We start from the raw sequence: 23,341 nt of genomic DNA, 5'->3' as shown, positions 1-23,341 counted from the left end.
TGGAGCTGTCGGGCGGCGGCTGGCGGCTGGGAGGGCTGGGATGGCTGAATGGCTCGAGTCGAGTGGATGAGGATGACATGTGACCGGAACGCCGGAACGGTGACAGTCTGACAGATGGAAAATGCTAGCAGGCCGGCAATCTACAGATGGGCCTTCGTGGGCTAGGGTTCATGTATTCAGGCCTTATCCAGCGAAGGAAAAACGGGACTAAAACGGAAATATCCCGAATAAAAACGGGAAAATTACAAAACGGACGAAAAAATATAAAACCGTTTCCGGTACCGTTTTCGCTCGAGCTATACCGTTTTCATCCCGTTTCCGAATAAGACCCGAAAAAACAAAAACGATCGAAAAAAATCGGAATACGGCACCGAAACGGTACGGGATTTTCCCGTTCCGTTTTCATCCCTATCCGTCGCTGCCGTCGGGCAGACTGCCTCCGAGGGCCATCATCTAAACCCGATAGCGGAGAAAAACCTTCACTGGAGCAAATCCTCCGCCGCTATCTGTCGCGGACAGAGTTAGTTCACCGTCCAAAGATAACAAATGATATTGTAGTGTGAGAATTCGGATGACATCACAGAAGGTTCTAGTCCAGACTCAATAGTGACGTATATAGAATCCGATAGCAAATGACAAACAAAATGCGACCTGCTAGGCTGCTATGCGCTGACCTCCAGTTCAGTTCCAGGGCCTTCGTCTCCCCCGCGTGTTCAGGCTCCGTACTCACCCGCCGCCTTCCCAATGGCGCCCGTCTCCTGCCGCGACCTCCCCCGGCAGCTCCCCATCCTCCCCCGCCGTGCCACCATCCACACACCGCTCTCCTTCCAACGCGCCCCAGCCCCTGGCCGACCACTCACCACCACAAGGTCCACAAGCACAAGCACGCTGCGGCTCCGCTCCGCAGCCACGAGAGACGACGCGGTCGCCTCCCTCGTCGGCCAGCTTGAGCACGACGTCGAGCACGCGCAATACCGTGACGACGTTGAGGAAGAGGAGGAGGAACTGTACGCCCACGACGACGCGCCCGGCGGCGGGCGCCGCGGCGCGGGGAAGCAGCACCAGGACGAGCTGCCCGCGAGGTGGCGCGAGATCCACGGGAGCGACGACTGGGCGGGGCTCCTCGACCCGATGGACCAGCTGCTCCGGTCGGAGCTCATCCGGTACGGCGAGCTCGCGCAGGCTTGCTACGACGCCTTCGACTACGACCCGTCCTCCCGGTACTGCGGCAGCTGCAAGTACTCGCGCCGCGACTTCTTCGAGCGCCTGGGCATGCCGGGCGCCGCGCGCGGCTACGCTGTGTCCCGCTACCTCTACGCGACGTCCAACTTCCGGTTTCCCAACCTCTTCCCGCAGTCCCGCGCGGGCGCCAGGATCTGGAGCCAGAGCGCCAACTGGATCGGGTACGTCGCCGTCTCCACGGACGAGGAGAGCGCGCGGCTTGGCCGGCGCGACGTCGCCATCGCGTGGCGCGGCACGGTGACCCGCCTCGAGTGGGTGGCCGACCTCATGGACTTCCTCCGGCCCGTGGCCGACGAGGGCATCCCGTGCCAGGACCCCGAGGTGAAGGTGTTGTCCGGCTTCGTGGACCTGTACACGGACAAGGACCCCACCTGCCGATTCTGTAAGTACTCCGCCCGCGAGCAGGTGCTGATGGAGGTCCGCCGGCTCGTGGGCCGCTACACCGCGCTCGGAGAGGACGTGAGCATCACCGTGACTGGGCACAGCCTCGGCAGCGCCCTCGCCATGCTCAGCGCCTACGACATCGCCGAATCCAGCGCCAACCTCGCCAACGACAAGACGGCGGCAGTGTGCGTGTACTCGTTCGGGGGGCCGCGGGTGGGGAACGCGGCGTTCAAGAGGCGGTTCGAGGCGGAGCTCGGGGTGAAGGCGCTGCGGGTGGTGAACGTGCACGACAACGTGCCAAGGATGCCGGGGATCCTGCTGAACGAGGGGGCGCCGGAAGCGGTGCGTCGGGTGGCGGAGGGTCTGCTGCGGGTGCCCTGGTGCTACCACCACGTCGGCGTGGAGCTCGCGATCGACCACAAGCGGTCGCCGTTCCTCAAGGACACGCTCGACCCAGCGTGCTACCACAACCTGGAGGCGCACCTGCACCTCCTCGACGGGTACGTACGCTACCTGCCTCCCTAGCTAGCTAACAAACACGTGATGACGTCGCTTGATTACTAATTACAGTTTGAACAGTGACATTTGAGCCGAGTAATTATAATTAAAGTAGTCTCACACTACGGAAAGCGACAGTAGCGTGGCCCAGGAAGGCAGGAGCCCTATGCGTACATTAATGGTCACAAAGTCGGGTTATTAGTACGTTGATGGTGAGGACTAATCAAGCGGAAGGATACGTCGCTTGATTACTAATTACAGTTTGAACAGTGACATTTGAGCCGAGTAATTATAATTAAAGTAGTCTCACACTATGGAAAGCGACAGTAGCGTGGCCCAGGAAGGCAGGACCGCAGGAGCCCTATGCGTACATTAATGGTCACAAAGTCGGGTTATTAGTACGTTGATAGTGAGGACTAATCAAGCGGAAGGATACGTCGCCTAGCTATCCGCTTCACTGTTTTCTGATAGGGGTACATGATACTCTATTAGAAACGTGCTTGCGTTGTGCATGTACAATTTTTTATTTCAAAAAAAAGTGATTAGGTTTGGTTAGGAACAAATGTGTGGTACGCACGCGATGCTCCGGTCATTCGTGTCGAGTCGAGCCGAAATATAGTCACATTGCAAGGATCTTAACAAATGATCCGGTCATAACTCCAAGCTGATCATGGCTTACGATACACGATGCTCATTGATTTAACAAGCACAACACGACAAAGCTGGATGCACCATTTTTCAAGGGATGCCAGGCTGTGAGGTTGATTATATCAATAGGACCCATGCGCCTTGGTCCGACTAAAATTATGTGTCGAGTTCATATTGAAATACTTGGTGCACATATTGAAATACTTGGTGCACTGTCACCTGTCACGGTACCAATCAACAACACGTACGTCGCACGGATCTCGTGGATCTGGTACAGCCAGACGTGTAGGTCGAGTTGTCACAAGCTAGAGTGTCAGGCTGACTGACCGGAACCAATCAGACCCATGCACATTTATGCGCCGAGTGTATTCGTGAACCACCAACCACAAACATCAACGTGGCAGATTGGGCACGCTGCAAACTGATTGGTAGTTTGGTAACGTGATCCGTGTGCACGTGCCTCGTTTCCTGTACCGCCTCGATCCAATGATTCTCCCGTAAATCCAAGTGAAAAATGCGCTTGTGTGCGTGCAGGTACCACGGGCACGGGGAGCGGTTCGTGCTGGCGAGCGGGCGCGACCCGGCGCTGGTAAACAAGGCGTGCGACTTCCTCAAGGACCACCACGGCGTGCCCCCCTGCTGGCGCCAGGACGAGAACAAGGGCATGGTCCGCGGCCGCGACGGACGATGGGTCCAGCCCGATCGCCACGGCTGGCACCTGGACGACGACGACCTCGACGACCACCACCATGACGGCCGCGGCACCGACGACGCCCGACACCGCCACCACCACCACCACGGACACGACCTGCGATCTCATCGGCCAAGCGTGACTCCTAACTAGCCTGTCGCACCGCCGGCCGGGAAACCATTTGTCCGTGATGATGCCGTGCCGTGCCGTGCACAGTGAAGGAGAGCTAGCCGCGGAGGAGCAGAGAGATGGACATTATCGAGCGTGTGGAGCGTGCACTTGTGTTGTGGGATTGTGTAGAGAATCCATCCGTGGACGCGCGACAAAGGAGTGGAACTAGAGTATCAACTGTGGATAACTGGATGCTACTGTCGCTAGAAAATAAAATGGTTGCTGGTGTAGTGATAAACTTTACGACACCGACTGCGTTGGTGCTTGGTAGGGTCCAGATTCGGAATCTCCAAGAAGTTCTACAAAGAGGCCTGCATGCTTTTGCGTTGTGATGCTTGCTGATCAGAGAGGCCGTATCCGTAGGCCGTAGCAACTTGGTAGAAACTCGCTTTCAGCTTTCCCTCGTTTATCCTTGTGAAACGCGAGCAGAAAGAACTCGATGCCCAGCCAAGCACCGTGCTAAATATTTCTGCGTCATGGTGATTCACCACCCGGCCCAATAGTAGGAGCATCGTTTTTTTTTCACTTAAAACATCGATTTTTTAGCATTTGCCACTCCCAGCTATAAACTGAGGATTTTCCAAACAATAAATAGAAATAACCATTTTATTTCTTTTTTTTCAGCAAAAGGCCTTGCAACATGTCCCTATTGCCATGCTCCTAAACACATTGGGCCAAATCATATGAGGCACCCAAGCAACATGATGTAAAAAGAAGTATCTCCTCCCCACCTGCTAAAATTATGACATAATTTTTGATATAAATGACATAATTCCTTAATATCAAGATGATATAATTTTTTAATGAGTAAATTTTGCAAAACTACAGATACTCTGATAAAATTATTGTAAAATTACAAATTTAAATATAGTTTCACAAAATTACAGATTTAGTGTCGATTTTATCGTAAAACTATATATACTTTAGTAAAATTATCGCAAAATACAAATTTAAACAATAATTTAATAAACTACAGATTTAGCGCTGATTTTATCAAAAAAAATACATATTCTAGAAGAACTGTTCTTAGCCCCGTTACCATAATGACCAGGCCTTGCTTTCAATCTCACAGTAGCCGCCAGCTCATGAAACAAATCGTTCGGAAGTTCACGTGACTGCAAGTGAGGCCCATTCGCTAGGTTAACAAGTCTGCGATATAATCTATAGTTTGTGATAAAATCGATGCTAAATTTTGTAGTTTTGAGAAACTATTATTTAAATCTGTAATTTTGTGATTTACAATAATTTTGCCAAAATATCTATAGTTTCATGAGCTTCCGGACGGTTCGTTTCATAAGCTGGCAGCTGCCGTGAGACTGCAAGAGGCCTAGTCATCATGGTAATGGTGTTGGGAATATGTCTTCTAGAATTTGTAGTTTTGCGATAAAATCGACGCTAAATATGTAGTTTTGTGAAATTATTGCTTAAATATGTAATTTTATGATAATTTTTCCACTAAATTTATAGTTTTGTAAAACTATTGTTTAAATATGTAGTTTCGTGATATTTTTGTCAAAGTATTATAGTTTTGCGAAATTTACTCTTCTTTAATATATAGATATCTCATACCATGCAAAATATCTAGCTTTAGAGTATTGCTCGTTTCATCAGGCTTTGTTCTACTATATTCTTAGCCACATAACTTTGCCCTTGTGATCACACAAACTATTCTGGGAATCTTATATAGGCTGATATTGATGGTTGGTAAAGTTGATTATGCAATTACTTATTTAAAGTATGATACATAGTTATCAACTGTGTGAATTGAAGAAAAGGACCTGAGATTTTTTTCTAGTTCATGTCTCCCTACTAAGTTTGGGTAAGGCTACCGTTGGCAAGCAATGGTAGAAAACCAAACACTATTAATTCATATGCATTCTTGGCGATAATATAAGCAAAGAGATTGAAGGTCAAAGCTATAGTTTTTTAGACTGTCAATGCTAAGAAGTATATAAGGGACTGCACGTCTTGCTACATGAGCACATCTGGAGCCATAGCAAAAACAATGAGGCCCACAACAGCTAGCTTTATTGATGAAGATACTCTTATAGCTTTATTGATGAAGATGGCCCACGTTAATAACGTGGCTAATCTCGCTGCAATATTTTATCATGATAAATTTTGATTAATTGTATTTTACATATGCTCTTTATTTATGTATTTAATTTTTATAATATTTTGACTTTTTCTAAGGCTATATTTAATATGGATCTTCTTTTTTCTACTCTAACCTCAATTTTAATTATTAATTATTTTATTTGAACTCTTTATTTACATATTTTGCTTTCTAAACTGTATGGAAATCAAATTGCTAATTTTCATAATTTTTAATTTTTAATTTAGCTATTTATTAATTATATTTGATGTAGATTCTTTAGTTTAATCTAGACCGTCAGATGTTCATAACAATAAGCAATTTAGATCATTTTCTTTTTCTGATTAACGTGGTACTTTCATGATATTAAGAGCGAACATGATAACTATTTTTAATACTGAAATAATAATATAATAAATTGGAAATAATATCTGAGAACACAATGTACAAAGAAATCAACCTAATTGATTCATCAGACTGTATGATTTAGCACCATGCACCAGCAATAAGCATAGGAGACTAAGAGTTAATCAGATCTGAACAAACAAGAAAGGCAACGCGTTTCCTGTTAGCAACAAGACAACAGGGCGGGCAGCAAGCGATATCAGGAACAATGGCGGGTGCACGCAGGAGAGTGATGGCGGTGCGAGAGCAGTGGATCAAGGGGGGCAGCATATGGAGGGCAAGGGAGATTGCGCGGCGTCGGCCGGCCAGGCCGGCGAACGGAGAACGCCACCGCGTGGAGCAGAGGAAGGTCCGGATTGTCGTGATTTCACAACGGCGTGAGTGCCTGGATCATGGGTCAGAACGACACAGGGCTAGTATACAAAAACCATAGTTCTGATAGATCTGACAGTTGTCTGTTATGGCTACACCTGACAGTGTCACGGACGGTGTCACACACTCTCTCAACAACAATCTTCAAGTCCTTCGGCTGGCGGCTTCCTGAGGATCCTTCCTGGAGAAGGGCAGGAGAATGAGGAACCGATGCGTCATGAAAATGAAGATACAGAAGTTTTATGTGGTTCTAGTGTCAGTTCTAATATGTTGCCTGTGGATTCTGTCTGAACTCTATCTAGTTTTAGTCTGTTGACCTTTGGTAGTCGTGGTCTTTCGCACATTTCAGTTCCTCAATATGTTACTCTTTTGCTGTAATGGATTGCTGTAAGAACTAAATTCTGTTATGCTATAATGAAATGGGTTTCCCCGTGTCGAAATAAAGAGTAATCACCTCACTTGGTTCAGACACCACATCAGAAAGCAACCGGAAGCCAAAAATCCAATATCAACAAACAAGAATCTCAAATTCGCATGGCAGTTCATCGGTTCATAATGGGATGACTGCGATGCGAATTTTTCAGCGTACATGAGCATCCTGAGCTGTTCTGACCATATCAGAGAGAGGAAGAGAAAATGAAAATAACACACGAAAGAGGCGTTTTGCAGGTTCTATCGGGATTCACGCCATGAGCTCCATCTTTTTTTTAGTAAGAAGCTGAATTCTTATAAGAAAGAATCAGCCGACTTTTCCGATGCTCGATGCATCAGATCTGCAGACATCGCCACGACAAAGTGGACAAACCCTAGAAAGACAAGACAAATTCATATCAGCAGAAAGATGATTAACGGCAGGAGTACACTACAAAATACCAACTGACAACCGATATTTACTGTATGATACCAATAAATACAGACTTTAAAAAACTAATTTTTTAGCAACTCCAGAGGAACAAAATTCCGACAAGAAATTTCCACCAGGTAAGTCTAAGTTCAGTGAAAAAGATGTTTCCACTAAAGATATCAGAATCTAAAAATTAAAATCAGGTTCTGTTCCTTAAATTTAAGGTCCAGTAGAGATCAGGAATAATTTCAAAAGAAAAGGATAAAACTTCAATTAATAAGCTCAAATGAAAATTTAAACAGCACAGGCACAAATATTTAAGCACCTTGCCTGTCTTTTTATGAAAATGAAAATACAATCCTATCTAAGTCCACCAGTTGCTTGTGGTTCAAGCATTCTGAAAAAGACATGGCTAACATAAACCACTAGAAAAAGACATTCATGGGGGCTGTTCCTATACCACATAATGCCTATCATATCCATCAGTCTAGTCACGAAGCAGAACAAGGATTGTACTCAGCACTAAATGCATCTCAGCTATCTGTTCATACTGGCAGTAAATGTCAGATTTTGGGGTGTCCAACAACATATTGGCTAATGGTTGAACTTTACACCAAATATAGTCCGAATAATTTGAAAGAAACTAACAAGTTTACAGTTACAAAGCATGTGGGTTTTTTCTGTAGAGAATGTCAAACTGTCTCATAATGTCGAACAGAACGTCAGGGGATAGCTACAGCCTACATCATACTTTTTAAAGTGGTACGGCGAGGTGTGGCGACCCACCACCCCCTTCACAACGCCTAGACGATTATGAGGTGAGGTGAGGCGACACCATACCCAACCAAGAAACAGCAAAACAGCAGCCGGGAGGAGGAATAAAAAGGAAAAGAAAAAAGGGGGAGAAGGGAGCGGTCTGGCCCAACCCACTAACCAGCCCATACCCCTTTCCTCCCGTGATGCCCTGTACTAGCCTTGGATGCGCGATTCCCTCTCTCTCAGATTGACGGCTGCGGCCACCCCTTCTAGATCAACGGCTGCTGCCACCCCTTCCAGATCGACTGCCGTCTCTGACAGGAGGGAGCACTGTGTTGGCCTCCGGTGCTAGAGTCGGCGGGGATGGGGGAGGCGGCTACTGCTTGGCTTTGCTGGCTGGTTCCACCCCCTCCCACTCTTTCTCTCTCCCTCATTCCACTGCTTTTGGTAAGGCGTGGGTGACGCCTTGCCATCCGGGAGCGCCTTGTCGCCTAGGTGACGGCTTAAAAACCATGGCCTACAGAGCTCTAATGTTAAGGCAATAATTGTAGCATGTTGATTGCAATTTCCTTCTTTCCAAAATGTAGGTTCAAATAAAATCCATTTTTATAAAAGAGAAAGGAAGTTCATTGTTGAGAAAGAGGACAAAAATCTATTTCATAAAGCATACCTGTGAATTTCTTTTAGCCATTTATCTACACATGTTAGATGAAATTCATGATTGCATGGAAGTATACGGACACAGTCTCCCTCTTCATATTCAACAAGGCAAATATAGCATCTGCATAGAGGGGGAAAATGAGAAGTTGCACAATAATACTCCATGTGGTTGCAAGGTTTAAGTACAAGTAGCCAGACAGATAGTGTCAAGTCCCACTGCCATAAAATGTACAGGTACTAGACAGCTGGAAATGAACTACCAACTTATATGGCAACTGTAGAGACCACATGTGCATTGCAAAACTTTTCCTGTATTCCCCTTAGAACTTGGATCCCCTGTCTAGTTTTCGTTAAAAAGGCAGAGGCATGCCTTTCCACACACACAAACAATTTTTTATTGGGGCTTCAATGGTAGATTGGAATATATGATGGTATGAGCAAGCAAATTGGGATGCCTAGTGAGAAGTTTTATGCACCTTGAATCTCCCATTTGATCACACATCAAGTGCTTCGATCTGAATGCTCCATAATCATGCTTTATATGCTAGCCTATGCCTCACTTGCTGACCTTTGACCTTAGTATTGAGTTTAATACTGAACTTTGTGGGCAAATAATAATGGCTATAAAGAACTGAAAACAGGTATTGGCATTTCATGTATTAACTTTCATCATGTGCGTGGATGCCATGTTGTTAAGTAGAACCAAAAGTATGAACTAATCCTATTTATGATACAGTGTATGTATGACTAAAGCTGTTTAAAATTCATATATTTAAAAAACAATTTTCAAAGGTTATTCTAAATAAGCTGTAACGTCTTACTGTGCAGCCTCCTCAGTTTGGTATTTCAATGGCTTCCTGTACACTTTTACAGGAAGACACTCAACGATCTCCCTTGGAGCAGGAACAGATCCAATTGATGAAGACGATGGTCTTGATGATGATAAAGCAGCAGACTGCTGGTGGATTTCATCCAGAACCTATGAAAGTCATAACCAAATGGATGCAAATTGGTATCTTTCTCCAGTCAAGAACAGAACTAGAAATACTTGCACAACATACCTCAAAAAGTGCTTCTGCTAACATAACAATTCTTGATATGCTAGCCCTTGTGCTACTTTCTTCATCAGGATTACCTGAACGATTGCTTGTTCTGCAGTTGCAATTTCCTGTTCTATGCTGACCAGATAGTATGCAGGATCTCTCATGACCAGACAAATTTTCAAACCTGCTGCCCAATCTTTGGAGAGCTCTGACCTGTTCAGAAAGAAAAAGTTATAATATGCAGAGGTAATAAGCAAGGCAAAAAATAGTTGAACTCCAGATCACCTGAGATCGTATCCTCCTCCTCCTCTCAAGAAAAGTTGATCTGCGCTCCAGTAGATCCCGATTACTGGCCTCTCTCAGAGTCTCAGAGTTAGAATCAGATCGCAGTTCTGAACTTCGGTCTGAATAAGTCCTCTGCATCATTGCTGAATCTTGCCTAGCACTAGCATTTCCTGATGGCCATACTGCCCTATCATAGAGAAATGAAGGAGTAAATAAACCATCTGAGAATGGAGTCCTCCTGAGAACTCTGTCACGAAGCCGCCCGACGCTTAATGTTCGGCTAAATCGAACACTGCCTTCAAAAGGTTCCTGAGGTCCCGTCCTTCTGTAGGAATTCCTCAAGTTGGCATCTTCAGATTCTAGCAAATTTCTCCTAGCCTGACGAGCCGCTCTAGCTTGTGCTGTGACACTATCTCTAAGAATATCCAGAGTCGAATCAATCCCAGCAGTCAGTGCACCACCTTGTTGTGAGATGCCTGCATCAGAAGAATCATCCTCATTTCCACGCTCTTCACCTTGATTAGCTGAAGTGGAGAGGCCAGATGACAGAATAGAGCAGGCTACCGATGATCCCAAGCTGACAGCTCTACTCAACCCAAAGTTGACACTAAAAGGTGGCCTTGACCTGTCAGAAAGATTTGGCAATTGATTGGCTGCTGCTGATGTGCTGGTAGCAGCAGCATTGTGTAGCACATCATCATCTCGGTCTCTCTCACCATCTGATGAAGCCGCTGTCCCTTCACCTGGGGGAGATTTAGGCATTGCGAGAGCATCTTCATCGGACTTTTCAGCGTGAGTGAGTGCAGGCAGGCTTGCAGTCTCCCCTCCCTTGCTAGATTGGAAACATGCAAATGCATCATTAACATTTTAACTATAATGAGAGATCCAACTCAGGAAACTGCACATCTTCTAATTTTAACACAGTTTCAAGAGAATAAACCTTTTTAGTTCGAACAAGTTGTATCATTCATTCATAAATCAAAATACATTTTAGTGATTCATTCAGAAGTTAAAATTCGTAAACTCCCAGCTCACCAACTATTCCAATATCTGACATATTTCAAACCAAACAGTCCATCAAAGAGAAGAACTTTTGTGGTACATCCAACAAAATCAGGATTCACTTATTCCCTCAAAAATGTCAGAATTCAGTTATTGAACTTTGAAACGAAATTATGAGGCCACGAATGGACCCCATCGAACAATCTCCAATCCCACAGAAATGCTGCCCCCCAAACCGAGACTAGTACGCTCAGTGCGCGAAGTAATCAATTCACAATGACGAGATCTACCACATATTCGGATTGTGTTTATGGAAACACACTTCCCTCGCCCGATTCACGGGCTCACGGCATTCAAAGACGGGCAGATTCTCAGCACCCCAACGCAAAGGAAACGGAGCGGGAGCGCCCTTACCTGAACCGCCGCCGGGGCAGCAGAAGCGTCGCCTTCGCACGGCTCCGTGACGCCGCGGAAGCAGGAGCTCGGCAGCGGCAGCAGGCTCCTCCCCCTCCGCCCCTTCCCGCTCCCATTCCCCCTCTTAACCTCGCCGCCCGCCGCCGAGGACGACGATGACGAGGTGCTCTTGCTGCTTCCAGATCCCATCACGCACCACGCCCGCACCGTCACCGCACCTTACAGATCCACGGATCGGTCCAGACCACCCGCCATTGCTCGGGCTCCACGCCTTACTGCAAGGCGACTTCTTGGTGCGGATGGCCGCGTGGACGACGCCTCGATGGGCGCGAAAAGGGGCATCGGCCGCTGTAGCTTCCCACTGCTTCCGCCGCTAGCGTAGCTTGGTTAGCTAGGCAGGAGAGAGAGAGAAGAGGGTTCGGTAAAATTTAACCGGTGCGTCGCTCCTGCCTCCTCGTCTTGCTTTCGCGGATTGGATAGTTGCTCCGATTAATAATGGCGTCCTCTACTCTACTCCCTTGTAGTTCAGCCTACGAGATGAGTGGGCAATAATGGGCCCGCCTCGGTCGCCGCGACAACCCTTCGGTTCTCGCATTAAAGAATTTCCCGCTTCCATTTCCATTGTTTCTTCTGCTTGAATGCGTGGACGCAGGGAGTGACAGTGTTGCAAAAGAGTGTTGGAAGAAAAAAAAAAGCAAAGAATTTTGACCGACAATTTTAAAGATCGTTATCGGGATTATTTACGAGTAAATTGACACAGAATTATTATTTAAATTGTGAGATTAGAAGTAGCAGCGAAGAACTATTCTAAAACTACATAAAGTACAGAAAAATAAAGTAGAATGAAAAGTAGATGTAATAGTTACGATTAACTGAGTTATTATTGAAATCGGTCGCCATTCTCAACTATTTATAAGGGGGACATAGTTTTGACCTTATAAAATCAAAGTAGAACTCTATTTCAACCATAAACACATTCTGTTCGGCCAAAAATGTAAAAAGAATCTGAATAAATCTTTGAATCCAACTCGAATCAGACTCGGACTGAACACCGAATGATCTGGCGAGAGCAATTTTCTAAACGCGGGAACATCCGGTGAGTTCAACTTGGCTAAATTTTAAATATTTTTCTTATACACACCGGATGGTCTGCCACTATCCTGAATATCACACCAGATTATTTCTTCCAGAGAGCAAATCTCTTGACAAGATTTAAAATATAACGCATCGGATGATCTGACGTTGACACCGGAATCTTAGCCGGATCAATTTTTGTATAGAGTTTCTAACACAAACTTAAGTTATGTTGATCGGATAGTCCAGCGTTCACTTCATGTCACTAGACTATTTTCTAGAGAGCATGTTTTTTTGCAATTGGCAATAATTCACTTAATTCACCAGATAGTTCAGTGACTACAAATTCTCCACATCAAACTATCCGGTGGTCAAAAAAACCTAGGTCGTGCCATTTTTTCTATCAACACATGCCCCCCTATTTTTTAGGTAAAATTTACATAAAAAAACACTCTTATACAGTATAATCATGAATATCTTATTATCTACATTATGCTATGATTTAGGGTGATACAAACAATATATGGGCAATGTACATATGTTCTTAGGGCGATTATGACTACATCTTTCTTAGGCCGTGATAGTAAATTACATCGGCTATACATACTTACCTCCTTAAGCTTTTTGCAAAACGCTTGCATAATATTTCTTTCAAGTAACATTGAGAGCTCTAGGCAACTTGTCTCCTTATAAATATTGCAATATATATGAATTTTTGGTACAATTCCTGCAACTTTAAAAGAACCTTCCTAACTAGAAGACCACTTTCCGAACTTATTATGTCTAGATCCGATAGGTAAAAAATCGTCTTTCAAACCAAATCTCCTACTTGAAATGATTTTGTCTTCACTTTCTTATTGTAGGTTTAGCTACTCTCAATTTATTCTTCTCAATTTCTCTCAAAGTTCTAACTCTTTCATCATTGAGATCATCTATCCTATGTACCATAGTATTATAATAATCCACGACAGAAAAGTTATTTTGTCATGCTACTCTCAGCACGGCAAGATTTAGCTCAACAGGCAAAACAATCTCTTGCCCGTACACTAACTCATAAGGAGTAACTTTGGTAGCACTATGCTTAGATATACGATGAACCCATAATGCTTCACTCAAAATCTGATGCCATCTTTTCGGATGTTCTTCTATCTTCTTTTTTATGATCTTAATCAAAGTTTTATTGCTTGACTCAATATGTCCATTGGCCTAAGCATAATATAGTGAGGAATTGAGAAGCTTAATTTTAAATGATTGGCAAACTCATGAACTTGATGAGAAATAAACGAAACTGCTTGATCGGTAGTTAAAGTTTGTGGGATACTGAATCTATAAATGATATGCTCCAAAATAAACTCAATTACCTCTTGATGCATCATATTTTTCAAGAGAACAACCTCGGTCCACTTTGTAAAGTAATTTGTAGCTACTAAAACAAAGCGGTGACATTTGAAAGATGAAGGATGAATTTTGGCCAATGAAATCCAAAGTCCATTCTCGAAACGGCCATGGTTTGATGATATGATTTAACATAGCAGCAGCAGATAATTGTATATCACCAAATTTTTGACATGCTTCACATCCTTTATAATATCTAGAGCAATCATCAAACATAGTCGGCAAATAAAAACTAGCAACCACATCATTTTGTGAGCCACAAATACCTTTATGTACTTGCTCCGAACCCAAACACTTCAAAAGCAACCTATTTATGGTTCAACGATATAATTTACCAACCAATATCATATATTTTAAAGCTTGGCACCCAATCTTTCTATCTACTGATGAATTAGGATTTTCTAAATACTCAATCATCGGCTTTCTCCAATCACGAAATGTAGGCAAATCTATTTTTTGGGGTAAAACTGAACTCCCTTCTTGTTGTTCAGCCAAATGAACACTAACACAAGCCAATAACGGTCTTTCTAACACAAAGAACATCCCTCTACTTACTCATTAACCGGATACTTGCTGCGCTAAATCATTTACCATCATATTCTCTTCTCTAGATATGTAAGTGATGATGAAATCATCCAAATTTACTATAATATCTAAACATCTATCTAAATAACTATTTTGTAACCCATCAAGACATTGAAAAACTTTAGAAATCTACTGCACCACTAATAATAAATCATCAAATACTTCTATATATTTAACACCCATGAATTCTAAACTTTACAAACCTAACAAAAAGGCTTTATATTCAGCTTGATTGTAGGTACAAAAGTATTCTAAACGAACCGATTCAAAAATAGCACCTCTAGGTGAAATTAAAATAATACCAACACCTTGACCTTCTCTACAAGTTGAGCCATTAAAATATAGTTTCCATTGACACACACTAATAATACTAACCGTTGTATCATTATCAATGCGATGATCAACAATAAAATCAGCAATAATTTGGCCTTTCATAGATCTTAATGGTTCATAAGACAAATTGTATTCAATTAAAACATACACCCAATTTCCGATTCTACCACTCAAAATCGGTTTTTACAACATGTATTTAATAACATCGGTTTAGCACACAACCACATAAGTACTAAAAAGTAAATAATGTCTCAACTTGGTGCAAGCATAATACAAGGACAAACACAACTTTTTCATTTAACACGTACCTTGTTTTCACATCCAAGAGACGCCGGCTTAAATAAGTTATCACATATTATTTCCTTTCACTTTCTTGTGTAAGAACAACACGTATCATTGTCTCTTGTATAGCAACATACAGCCAAAACGGAATCCCAGCTTTGGGCACCCTCAACATGGGGGGTGATAAAAAATATTTTTTGATCTCATTAAAAGCTTTTTATTGTTCTGTCCTCCAAGTAAAATTGGCTTATTTCTTTAACCGAAATATAGGAGTAAAGGCACTAATCTTGCTGGACAAATTAGATCTGAACCGCCTCAAGTAATTGACTTTTCCTAGCAATTTTTGGATATCCCTCTTCGATTGTGGTGCCCCTAACTTACCTATAGCTGCTATCTTATTGGAATTTATCTCTATGCCTCTCTCATTATTATGAAACTCAAAAACTTGCCCGCTGATACACCAAAAGTACACTTGAGTGGGTTCATCTTTAAACCATATCGACGCATCCTTTCAAAAGCTAAACGCAAATCGGCTAAATGACTATCTATAACATCTGATTGACAACAATATCATCAATGTATATCTCTAAGATAACATCAAGTAAATCATGAAAGATCAAATTCATAGCTCTTTGATAAGCAACACCAGCATTCTTTAAACTAAACATTATGACAACCCATTCAAATAAACCAACAAAACTCGGGCAACGAAAAGCCATTTTAGACATATCTTCTTCAGCTATGAAAAATTGGTTATAACCTGCATTACCATCCAAAAAGCTAATGACTTTATGACCCAAGCATCATTAATCAATATATCGGTGATAGATATAGGATATTCATCTTTAGGAGTAGCTTTATTTAAGTATCTAAAATTAATGCATACTCTCAACTTACCGGTGTTTTTCTTCTCAACCGGAACAATATTGGATATCCATTCAGCACACCTACAAGGACGAATAAAACTCACAGCAAGCAACCAGCTTCTTTCTTCTTTGATCCTCCCACACATGTTAAGATTAAGCTTTCTAGCTGGTTTTTTATGAGGTCTAAAACCCGATTTTATGGGAAGCCGATGCTCTACAAGTTTATTGCTAAATCCTGGCATCTCATGATATTCCCAAGCGAAATAATTGATATATTCCTTAAGCAATGCAACCATTTTGTCGTTTTGGACATCATGCATGTTTTTGTTCACAAATGTCGCCCTACAAACAATGCCATCTCTATATCTACCTCTTCTAATGGGTCGGCAGACGAAAAACCTTGTCCTAGCTTTTCTACTTCATCAAAATCATCAATAGTTTCACAAATATCGTTCTTTTTGGACCGATATTGTTCCACACGATGTTGTAACCATTCTAAATTACCTTGTTTATCCATTTATAATATTACATTTCTAAGCCAAGATGAATAAATCAGTTGTACATACCTGGGTACAAAACCATCTCTAGCAACACTAAGTAAATTATAACTCGAGAGATCTTAACTGGATAAACATTGAAACATTCTCATATTGCCAATCTACTGAAGCATCGGCTAAAGTAACAAAAGCCGATGTACCCGCATGGACAACCTCTACTTCATCATCTACCCAATGATCAAGAATTGATGTAAACTAGAAGGTACATAACACTTTGTATTAATCCAATCACGTTCTAATAACACATTGTAATTATCTTACACATCGACGACAAAGAAAGTCGTAGGCACCGTCTTGCTCCCAATGTCAAACTCCATAGAAAACACATCCTTAGCCTCCGTAGGATCGTCGGTGAAGCTATTAAGCACCAAGTTCGTCTTCATGAGCTCATTGTCCTCCATCCCTAGTTTCTTGAAAACCGAATAGGGCATTAAGTTCATGGTAGCTCCACCATCCACTAGCATCCTAGAAATCAGCAGCCCATCAATAAGTCCCTTAACATACAATAGTCTCAAATGCTAGCTCGATTCTTTAGGCTTCTCAAATATGGCTTCCTTTGGACTAAGATTTAATTGAGCAATCTCTTCATCAATGGCTCGAAACTTCAAAGGCAAAACAAAAACCATATTGACATCGATGCTATCATGCGGCAGAGTATCATCTCTAATTATTGGAGAGTCATCTAGCATCCTCATCATCACTAGGCATCACACTAGGTGCTACAACCTTCTTTACTCTCCATTCCTGTTGAATATGCAACACCGGCTTGATTTCATTAAACACTTGATCCACCACCTTTTTGGCTTACGCTTCTCCCATCTCTTGCTTGCGTAATCTTTGTAGCCTTCTCTTTTGGGAGTGTGATTGATCTCTAGGACACCATCAAGGCTGTGGTTTAGTTCCGGGCAGCAAGGACATCTTTCTTTTAATCTTCTGGTCGCTCTAACTATCGATTGGCTTAGCACTAGAAGTGGCTTCTTCAACCCTTGGTGCAATGGAATGTGCTGCTGCTGTAAGAGACACCAATTTGGTCCCAAGATCAGTAACAATCACCTCTATCACTTCCTCTTTGTTGCCGCCTACCAAACCGTCATTAGCCGATTGTTTTTGCACTTTGTTTTCGTCAATAACCGGCTGTTTTTCCTTCTGTTCCAGATCTAATTTTTTATTAAGAACACTTGTATTCTTCACATGATATACCTTTTTAACTTCCTTTCTATCCCCCTATCATTTGACCTATTTTTTGAACCAAATCAGTCTTGTTTAGGATGAGATAGTCTGCCAAATGCCGATTGCTTTGGTGTTGTCCACCTCGGATGGAATGGTGCAAATGGCATAGGAGGCGGTGCCCAAGGTACACACAAACCCCATGGCGGACAAACCATCGGAGGAGACCCCCACATCATAGGCACTGGTGGCCCGAAAGGAGGAAACAGAGCTGTTACAATATTATTCTCCCATTGCCTCTTCCTTCCTTCCTTCAAACTCACGTTTCGGAGGTGATCTCGAGCGTTTAAGAGTATTCGGCCGATTGCCTCCCTTTTGACCAGCCTTGCCATTTTCATACTTAGCCAAAAGTGCACTAAATGTTGGTTTTGGCTTTTCAAGCTTCTTGATAGCTTTGCTCTTGCTTTCATTTACCTTCCAATGACCAATCTCCAGACATTTCGATTTGATCATCTTTGGTCTCACATTATCCTCACTAATGATCACATTCTTGTCTTTAGTCGATTCGGCTTGAGATCGTCGAATCAAGACTTTCTTCCCCTTAAAGTTCATCATGTTGATAGATAATGGGTTACTATCAAGTTTCATCTTAGAATTTTCAATAAACTTCAATCATCCTTCATTAATGGCCAATTAAACCTATTGATGGAAGACATTGCAATCATTAATAGTGTGAGAATATGAATTATACCATTTACAAAACACATGCTTCTTAATCACCTCAAGTGGTGGAATGACATGATTAGAAGACAAACTAATTTGCTTTTCTTGTAGCAAGAGATCAAATATTCTATCACACTTAGTGACTTCAAATGTAAATTTTATCTCTTCTTACTGATTCTTTTGTGGAGTCAGCTTTAAAATGGAGCATACAAATGGCTTAGACTTTTACTTCTATGCCCACTCGGCTACACACATGTCTATACTATCATCGATGAAAATCATTCTCACATTCAACTACATTAACACCTAGGTGATCCACTTTGTGTTTTTCACTAAATTTTTGAACTTTTCTATGCTCTTTGACACGTCTTTCTTGAGGCAGAGCCTCTGCAAAACTTAGTTCACATCTAAAAATTCTTGCCCTTCTAACCTCTCTTTGATATGTGCATGCAAAACGACCAAAGCTAGTTCAGCTAGATCCCTATCAAAGAGAGTTACAATAAAACATCGGTTCTTAGTATCTCTAAACCTCCTAATGTATTTAGAAATGGGGTATTATACTTTTGTGTAACAGATGTCAAGTGAATTAACCTCTACTCTGTGTCTCCAATATAGAAATGTTTATGAAATTTTGGTCAAGTTGTGCCCATATATGAATAGAGTTAGGCACAGGCGAAGTAAACTAAGTAAATGTATTGCCGGAAAGTGACAAAGAAAATAAGAAAGCATCACTACCACCGGCTTCACCACATTACACAAGAAATTGTCCTATGTTCTCCATTGTGGTTCTACCATCCTCCCCATTGAATTTAACAAAATCAGGAACTTTAAACCCACGGGGATATGGAATAGTGTCATAATAATTAGGGTATGATTTTTGATAAACATGTTATTTACCTTTAAGTGATACTCCAAAATTTTCCCTCAAAGTATTAGTCATTTGCTCTTTGATGCTTTTAGGCCCCAAAAGCATTTCGGCCATGGGCTGATTGGATGATACATTAGCATATGGTTGCGGCTTAAAAGGTTGTGGTTGCGGCGTATCATGAGAGTGTGAAACTATATGCTGCATATGTGGAGTATTTTATGAAGGCCCATTTAGAAAAGTATCCGATAATGGACCATAAGGTATGTCGATACCTTGTGGGGGTATAGGAGGTGTGCTATACGCCACGGTGTTGTAGGGAACTAATTACATGTGGAAATTTCATAAGGTATGTCTTCTTGCTGAAATTTCATTATCTCGGCCATTAGCTGCATGTGGAACCGAACTAGTTATGCTAGATGAAGTGCTTGGAATAGGAAAAACAAATAAAGAGACCACCGGTTTGCTAGTACCTAGTGTATCAAATGGATGTGTCACCATGTTGGCCGAACCTTCATTAGCTCGGTTATGGGTTTGTTGCATTGGCATATTTTGTTGTGTAGGCAAAGGTGCTGCAAATCGTGCCGATGAACCTAAAGGTATTTGCTGAAATTGGTTATTTTCATTGGAACTCGAGGTGCTAGCATCATGCAATTGGGGCTATTTTTTTTTACCTTTTTCATCTTGCAGTTCAATAAACAAAGCCCTAACACAACTAGATAGCACATTATCTTAACTTTTGACAAATGTTTCAGAATTATTAAACATAGCAGCACCAACAGATTGATCAACTGTATGTGCAATGTTTCTTGTAAATCATGAGTGGAATCACTTACATTCGTCTTTACCTCATGCTTGGCATGGACGATTGACATCAGATCGCCCTTATTGATGACGCTTTGATGTGTTTTCTGATAGCATGCAAGAATCATCTTCTCCACCTCCCACTTTTGAGCTTCAATAGCTTAGTGATCCTCCTCAGGAAGCTCCTAAAGTGTCGGCAATATGATATTGTGCATGTTGATTTCGGCTCCCTCCTCTTTAGACATGGCATAGCAGTAGCGTGGTGATGAAGTAGACGCTGAAACCCTAGATGAAGGTGTTAATGGAGAACCGTCATTCCCCAACGGAGTCACTAATTTGTGTTGGATGAGGAATTTGGCAATCCCATGCAACACATGGATTCGTCCTGGATAACTATTGCTTTTCGCAGCGACACGTGACTTGTTTACGAGCAAACAAGCAAAGGATTTTGACCAACAACCTTGGGGTTTGCTGCCCGGACTATTTATGAGCAAATCAACAAAGAGCTACCACCCAAATCACGGGGATTCAAAGTAGCAGCGAAGAACTACTCTAAAACTACCCTAAAGTGCAGAAAAGTAAAGTGGAACGAAAAGTAGATGCAATAGTTGCGATTAACTGAGTTGTTGTTGCAATCGGTTGCCACCCTCAACTATGTATAAAGGGGACGTGGTCTTAGTCCTAGGGAATCAAAGTAGGACTCTATTCAAACAATAAACATGTTCTGTTCAACCAAAAATGTGAAAAGAATCCGAACAAATTTACAAATCCAACTCGTGTCAAACTAAATACCAGATGCTCCGACGAGGGCAATTTTCTAAATGCCGGAAGGCCCGGTGAGTTCAACTCCGCTAAATTCTAAATACTTTCCTTATACACACCAGATGGTCTTGCCTGGATAACACACCAAATTAATTCTTCCACATAGCAAATCTCTCTGCAAGATTTGAAATATAACATACCGGATGATCCAATGTTGACGTTGGAACCTTAGCCGGACCAATTCTTGTAGAAAGAATTTTTTCAGCACAAACTTAAGTTACGTTGATCGGATAGTCCAGTGTTCACTTCATGTCTCACTGGACTATTTTCTAGAGAGCATGTTTTTTTGGCAATAATTGACCTAACTCATTGGATAGTCCAATGACTACAAATTCTCCACACCGGACTATCTAATGTTCACAAAAAACATGGGTTGTACCATTTTTTGCTACCAACAGGGAGATACGAGTTCGTTTGGGAAGAGTGATGCAGTGGAGGATCAGGGTTTACAAAATAATTGGTAACCGCTCGGTTATCGTGGTTACCAGCTGATTCGGTCTGCATCGCATCCATAAAAATCGATAGGTTTTCGGTTAACTTTAAATTAAAAATTAAAACTAAAAATTTGATGAAATTCGACCAGTTTCTACTGAATTTCACTGAATAACTATGCAGTTACTATGGTTTTCATGGCAATCATCGAGGGCCAATATTCGGAGGACAAACGCATTTGTAAACCCTAGTGGAGGATACAATTTTTTTGGCAATTACCAGAATTTCGATAAATACAGTGGCGGACCAAGGCAAAGCTTGTAGGGGGCTGCATCTTCTCTACTCCCTCCTCTCCCACCTCAATTCTTCCTTTTCTTCTCTCGCAAAATATAGATGAGGCGCCACGTACCCCACTATCGCTCGACACGGCATAACCATGCCATCAACCGCTTGTCGCATTTAATGTCGCCCTCACGTCTAGCGGTCAATTCAACTCGATTGGACTGGACCTTCCAAAGCAATTCAAGCAATATGAAGGACCATAAGCCATCAGCTACGGCACCAGGAGCTGTCGAAGGCCTTGCTCCATGAGAAAAAACTACAGGGCTGATCGCTCCACTGGCCGCCTGTGCGAGAGGCTGCTATTTGGGGTCATGGTTAAGGACCCCCGATGCCTCCTGGCCCAGCTGGCTGGTGCCTATGGACCCTGGGTCCCCGAATGCCTTTCGGATGGTGGGGCTTCGAAGGAGCCCCAGTCTCCCGGAAGGTCTAGCCTCCTGGAGGCCTAGCCTCCCGGAGCCTGGGTAGGCTCCGTGAGGCTTGAGGAGTGAGTCATTAAGATTGGCGAAAAATCAGCCAGAGAGGGTCTGCCAACTGTCCTCCGTCTGTAAGGAAGTGACCGATATTTAATTCCAGTGTAAGTAGGAGCCATCCTAACAACTCAGGGCAAGTAGCCGGCCTGACACCTTAGCAGTGCGGTGCCTCAATAGATGACCAGCCGAGCACCACAACTTTCAGGCCACTTACACCTCTGTATTTCCCATAACAGATAGTATCTTCTGATTAGGGGTAAATTCATCCTACCTAGGCCCATGCTGTGTGATTCGACCGGTCCTGGGTCCATGTGGGATAGCGATGGTTTGTATCGCTATCTCTGTAAGGGTATACTTATATATTTACACCCTAGATGACACTATAAATTCCGACATTTGGCCATCAAGCCAAGAGACGAATCCTTAAACGATCAATACATATGGTTTTCCTTCCTCTCCACTTCTTATCCAAGCTTGAGCCATTCGTGTAAGTGTGCTCTCATCATACTTGTTCATAGAATACATTTTCTTCCATCAACAATGGTGCGTCCGTGGGGAGTCGAGCACAGGAGTACTAAGAGAGGTAGGATGCTACCTAAGAAGAAGACCACCAGGGCTGCAGCACCGGCAGCCAACCCCCCGGCCATGCCTGTGCGAAGGTTCGCACGACCAAGCACAGGCCATGCCAGCGATAGCCCCCTAACCGGGGGGGGGGGGGAGGGGAGCGAGGGCCCTGCGACAACCATTGGCCCGGCCACGAAACTAGCTGGGGTTGACGCTGTGGGGGGGCCTGTCCCAGAGGCCTGGTAGCAGCGACATGGTGAGAGCCCCGCAGTGTCCCTAGGGGCTGTAATCGGTACCGCCGTTACGAACGCCACCCTGGGCGAACAGCAATCGCGCTTGGTAGCCCTCTGGACTCAGCAACAGGAGCTACAGGCGGCCCTATTGATCGAGCAGCAAACTACTCGCATGACCAACATTGCTCCCTTAACGGCTGATGTCATCCCGCCCTGGGCTTTGGGGCCCGACGAGGGCTTTGACAACACAACCCATCACCACCAGGCGCCCCCTATGGCTGTTACGTGGGCTTCGGAGCCTCGGGCCCATCATCGCG

General features: G+C 43.3%; 2 protein-coding genes across 4 annotated transcripts; one reads left to right on the top strand and one right to left on the bottom strand.

The window, feature by feature from the left end:
• Window positions 1-636: 636 nt before the first annotated feature.
• LOC133928814 (phospholipase A1-Igamma1, chloroplastic-like) lies at window positions 637-3,948 on the top strand. The gene is made up of 2 exons (XM_062375304.1): window positions 637-2,126; window positions 3,307-3,948. The coding sequence occupies exons 1-2, from the start codon at window positions 745-747 to the stop codon at window positions 3,614-3,616; spliced, it is 1,692 nt and encodes a 563-aa protein (XP_062231288.1). The 5' UTR covers window positions 637-744; the 3' UTR covers window positions 3,617-3,948.
• A 3,034-nt stretch (window positions 3,949-6,982) lies between these two features.
• On the bottom strand, window positions 6,983-12,015 carry LOC133928813 (uncharacterized). 3 transcript variants are annotated; one of them, XM_062375303.1, is made up of 6 exons: window positions 11,511-12,015; window positions 10,095-10,922; window positions 9,828-10,022; window positions 9,588-9,745; window positions 8,777-8,887; window positions 6,983-7,312 (listed from the first exon to the last, which is right to left on the bottom strand). In XM_062375303.1, the coding sequence occupies exons 1-6, from the start codon at window positions 11,697-11,699 to the stop codon at window positions 7,246-7,248; spliced, it is 1,548 nt and encodes a 515-aa protein (XP_062231287.1). In that variant the 5' UTR covers window positions 11,700-12,015; the 3' UTR covers window positions 6,983-7,245. The 3 variants fall into 3 exon arrangements, with proteins under 3 accessions (XP_062231287.1, XP_062231286.1, XP_062231285.1); XM_062375302.1 differs by lacking the exon at window positions 6,983-7,312 and adding an exon at window positions 7,337-8,623 and having other exon boundaries at window positions 10,095-10,926; XM_062375301.1 differs by lacking the exon at window positions 6,983-7,312 and adding an exon at window positions 7,337-8,623.
• Window positions 12,016-23,341: the final 11,326 nt, after the last annotated feature.

This window comes from Phragmites australis, chromosome 9, assembly GCF_958298935.1.
Source record: "Phragmites australis chromosome 9, lpPhrAust1.1, whole genome shotgun sequence".
Taxonomy (NCBI): Eukaryota; Viridiplantae; Streptophyta; class Magnoliopsida; order Poales; family Poaceae; genus Phragmites; species Phragmites australis.
Note: the sequence above shows the minus strand (reverse complement) of the source record. Positions and strands in the feature narration are given on the sequence as shown.

Coding starts and splice junctions, on each gene's coding strand:
- LOC133928814 (XM_062375304.1), top strand. CDS start 745: ATGGCGCCCGTCTCCTGCCGCGACCTCCCCCGGCAGCTCCCCATCCTC. Junction 2,127..3,306: donor CACCTGCACCTCCTCGACGG/GTACGTACGCTA, acceptor GTGTGCGTGCAG/GTACCACGGGCACGGGGAGC.
- LOC133928813 (XM_062375301.1), bottom strand. CDS start 11,699: ATGGGATCTGGAAGCAGCAAGAGCACCTCGTCATCGTCGTCCTCGGCG. Junction 8,888..9,587: donor CAAACTGAGGAGGCTGCACA/GTAAGACGTTAC, acceptor CCCTCTATGCAG/ATGCTATATTTGCCTTGTTG. Junction 8,624..8,776: donor TGGCTAAAAGAAATTCACAG/GTATGCTTTATG, acceptor AGAGCTCTGTAG/GCCATGGTTTTTAAGCCGTC.